This window comes from Melanerpes formicivorus, unplaced genomic scaffold (assembly GCF_026170545.1).
Source record: "Melanerpes formicivorus ecotype bairdi unplaced genomic scaffold, bMelFor1.0.p_v2 SCAF_126, whole genome shotgun sequence".
NCBI classification, from domain to species: Eukaryota; Metazoa; Chordata; class Aves; order Piciformes; family Picidae; genus Melanerpes; species Melanerpes formicivorus.
In genome coordinates, this window is record NW_027142478.1 from 203639 (window position 1) to 207973 (window position 4335).

Below are 4335 nucleotides of genomic sequence, written 5' to 3' on the forward strand. Positions count from 1 at the left end.
CAGGACTCTATCAGAGCAGTCCTGGCTTTGGAGCACAGGGCAGGAACGGTGCTCTGGATTCCCCTGGGGTTCACAGGGCACAGAGCGGCGGAAGTGGCGACTCCTCTTCTCTCCCGCAGCAGCAGGGTCACACAGCCATGCAGCTAAATGCTGCTCCTGCTATGTGCAGCTCCTCAGTCTGCTGCTTCTAGGCTGAGGCAGATGTTTGCACTGCCGGACTCAGCTATGTCCCTCCCTGGCAACTGGGCAGATCACACCCTCGGGGGTGCAGTCCTGTTGAAGGCACATCGGGCACTTGGTCTCTTTGTTGTCCTATGACCACCACATTTCCATCTTCAAAGACCTTGGAGAGTGCCCAAAGATCTCCCAAGATGTGCTTGGGAGGCCTCATGCACATGACCAGTAGAGAGAGGCTGAAGGCCATGGGCTCAAGGGTGTGAAGAGTGAGGACAGGAGCAGAGTAGCCTGAGAGTGCTTGGGGAGTGGTTTGAGACACGGAGAAGCTTTTCTGCACAGTGACAAAGTGCAAGAGTGAAACAAAGCCACAAAGTGCAGCTGGGGAGGTCCAGACTGGGCATGAGGAGAAAGAAATGTCACTGCAAGACATCCCCCAGGAGGAGCCTGGAGCACTCCGAGGCCCGGAGTTTCAAGGAAGAGCCAGGGAGGATGGAGAGAGAGCAGCAAAGGAAGGTGCCAGCAAGGTGGGGCAGCTGGGTGGGTGACCACAGCCTGCAGGGAAAGAGGCTCAGCTGATGCAGCAGCAGAGGACAGCCTGAGGGGCAGATGACAGAGGGCTGTGGAAGAGCTGAAAGGCTCCTGGCAGAGCCAAGCTCTTCCTGCCTTTGGTTCTGGCTGTGGTCTGTGGCACTGATGCCTCTGAGGAGACAACTCCTCCTTGCAGCCCTGGGGCCTCATTGCCTCCTTGTCCATCCTCAGGAGTCTGGGATGGATTGTGTCATAGTCGTGCCCTTGACATTGGTCCTCTCCACATCTCAGTGCTCTAGGAATCCCCCTGAGGGGTGAGTGAGGGACAGGATCTGCCTGTCCAGGAGCCAGGGGTCAGGGCTTGACCCTTTGCATTGATGAAACACCTCCAGGTTTGCTCAGCATCAGAGACATCTTCCTCTGCTTGTCCTGACCTCTCAGCACTGCCTCCAGTCGTCTGCTCCAACCACAGCCTGCAGACACTTTCCCAGCAGTGTCCTCACTGGGACCCATCAACAAGAGAAGAAACTTCAGAGTTTGAAAGTGACTTCAACTTCTGGAGAGGTTTCATCATCTCCCTCTCAGTCTCTGATGTTTACTTGGCACCAAAGCCACCAGAGGGTCATTAAAATGCCCTTGGGTTGGTCCTCTGCTGCTCAGCTGGGCTGAGCTCCGTGGCTGGAGGGAGCTGCTGGAAAGTAGGCAGCAATGAAAAGTGTCATCTGTGCCCAGGAGCAGCTCCTCTGCTCTGCACAGCAGGGCTGAGGGCACTGCCAGTGGATCTCAGCGAGATGAAGAAGGGAAAGAGAGCTTGGAGGTGTCCAGGAGGGTGACTGAGAGCTGACAGGAGGAGAAGTCACTGCAGGCACTGACATGGTGAGTCTGTGGGGGCAGGGCAGTGCAGGTGCAGCTCCTGGAGGCATCTCCTAAAGCTGGCAGAGCCACAGCTGGTGGGGGCTGGAAGGAAATCTTCCTGTGCAGAGGCTCTTTTCAGGCTTTTCTGAAGAGCTGTGGAGCCCTGGGGTGCAGGCAGGGGTGGTCAGGGCTGTCCTTCAGAGCAGGGTCCCTGTAGCCCAGGGGCTGCGTGCTGGGGCAGGGACTCTGCTGCCTGCCAGGCTCAGCACTCAGGCTGCCCAGGGAGCTCCACACAGTGCTGTGGGGAGAAGCTGTGAGTGGCAGGAGACAACCTTGGCCGGGCAGGGCAGGGTCCTTCTGCTGTGGGGATGGAGCTGTGTTGGTCAGAGCTGCTCACAGTTCTAGCTCCCCTCTGGGCATTTCTGAGGAGGCTTTGCAGAAGAGCATCAAGGCAGCATTTTGCTGGAAGGGAAGGAGTCTTGGCTTTGAATGTTGATCCCCTTGGTGTGCTGGGAGGGCAGTGTGAGACTAGAGTTTATTTCACTGCTGTTCATAAGAATATGAGGTCTCATTAGCCTTTGTCTGAGCTGCTCTAGAGCTCTGCACACCCAGAGCTGCCCCTGGGCAGTGTCCTGCTGCTGGGAGGGGTCTGCAGGGCAGAGCTCAGCACACAGCAGGTGGGAGGGGTGGCAGGGACAGGGAGGAGAGCTGGGCAGAGAGAAGCAGCTCCTGGCAAGGACAGCTGCCAGCAGCAGGGACATGAGCACTGGGGGGAGAGGGATCTGCTGTCAGAGATGCCCTGGCAAGGGGGATCAGGCACCTCTGTGCCATTCTCTGCACTGCAGACACATTTCCCAATGCAACATTTTGCTCTCCTCTTCTACCCAGCAGAGGCAGTGCCCTCAAAGCTATGGGCTTCAGGTCATGAGTCACAACCTTGGCAGCTGACATTGATCTGAAGGGTCCTGGAGTGTGCACACAGAAGGAGGATAAAAGCTCTTCAGTTCCATCCTGTGAGCTGCAGAGAGCTGAGCTGGGGAAGGAGAAGGCTTCACCCCCAGCCCCTCTGCCTTTCTCTATTCCCTTCATTGTCTCTGCAGCAGTGCAGGTCTGGTCCCTGTTTCTCCACCTCTCCATGGGACTCTTGTTCCCTGGGATTGGGCTGTTGGTCACTTTCTGTTCTGACACCAGAGAAATCTTCCTGGCAATTCTGGGTCCCTGCTGCATTTGAAGCTGTGATGAACCATCCCTGGTTGGTAGTGATGGGGAATGAGCTGATCCATTCCTCATGCAGCTCAGGAACAGGGGTTACAATGAGCCTGGGAGAAGTGTGCCCTAACTTGTCACTGCCTTTTCTCTCCTTGGACAGGTCTCCATGGCCAGAGGCAGCAGATGTCCAACAGCAGCTCCATCACCCACTTCCTCCTCCTGCCATTCCCAAGCACAAGGCAGCTGCAGCTCCTGCACTTCTGCCTCTTCCTGGCCATCTACCTGGCTGCCCTGCTGGGCAATGGCCTCATCATCACCACCATAGCCTGGGACCACCACCTCCACACCCCCATGTACTACTTCCTCTTCAACCTTGCCCTCCTTGACCTTGGCTGTATCTCCACCACGGTCCCCAGGTCAATGACCAGTTCCTTGAGGGACATGAGGGACATATCCTATGCAGGGTGTGTTGCTCAAGTGTTTTCTTTTCTCTTCTTCCTTGGAGCAGAGTTTTATCTCCTCACCACCATGTCCTATGTTCGCTACGTTGCCATCTGCAGACCCCTGCACTATGAGACCCTCCTGGGCAGCAGAGTTTGTCTCCACATGGCAGCAGCTGCCTGGGCTTGTGGGGCTCTCAATGCTCTGCTGCACACAGCCAATACATTTTCCCTGCCCCTCTGCCAGGGCAATGCTGTGGAGCAGTTCTTCTGTGAAATCCCCCAGATCCTCAAGCTCTCCTGCTCCACATCCTACCTCAGGGAACTTTGGCTTCTTGTGGTCACTGCATTCTTGTCATGTGTCTGTTTTGTGTTCATTGTGGTGTCCTATGTGCAGATCTTCAGGGCAGTGCTGAGGATCCCCTCTCAGCAGGGACGCCACAAAGCCTTTGCCACCTGCCTCCCTCACCTGGCTGTGGTCTCCCTGTTTATCATCACTGCCTTCTTTGCCTACCTGAAGCCCTCCTCCTTCTCTTCCCCATTCCAGAACTTGGTTGTTTCAGTTCTGTACTCAGTGGTGCCTCCAGCAGTGAACCCTCTCATCTACAGCCTGAGGAACCAGGAGCTCAAGGCTGCCTTGAGCCAACTGATCACTGGATGCTTTCAGAAGCAATAAACTCTTTGTCTTCTGCTGCAGAGCAGTTCTGATGTCACTCAGTGCAGGCCCAGACTGGCTGTTCAAGTTCTGGCTGCTGTTGGTGCTGTTCCCCTTGTGAGAATGTTGTTTCCCCACAAATATCTCTCTTCAGACCATTTCTGGTTCCTTGTTGGTCTGTTTGATGTGACCCAGAGACTGTGTATGTGAGGAGCTGTGTTCCCTGGCTGTGCTGAACATAATAAACAACCCTGTAGTGAATTGTTTCCCTGAGTTCCTTCCTCCAAGGCTTCTGTGGAGCTGCAGGGCAGTGCCTATGTGCAGAGGTGGAGGGGCAGAGTCCCAGCACAGCAGCAGTGCCAGGGAGCCCCAGAGCTTGGGCTGTCCTCAGCTGTTCTTCCTTCCCTTCCACCCTCTCCTGCTGAGCCTCTGTGCTGGGACAAGGCCTGGGTGCTCTGGCAGCTTGGGCAC

At 55.9% G+C, this 4335-nt stretch overlaps 1 protein-coding gene across 1 annotated transcript; it reads left to right on the top strand.

Annotated features, from left to right (window-relative positions):
• The first annotated feature begins 576 nt into the window (after positions 1-576).
• On the top strand, positions 577-4073 carry LOC137456502 (olfactory receptor 14A16-like). Its single transcript, XM_068167966.1, has 2 exons — positions 577-701; positions 3054-4073. The coding sequence occupies exons 1-2, from the start codon at positions 577-579 to the stop codon at positions 3883-3885; spliced, it is 957 nt and encodes a 318-aa protein (XP_068024067.1). The 3' UTR covers positions 3886-4073.
• Positions 4074-4335: the final 262 nt, after the last annotated feature.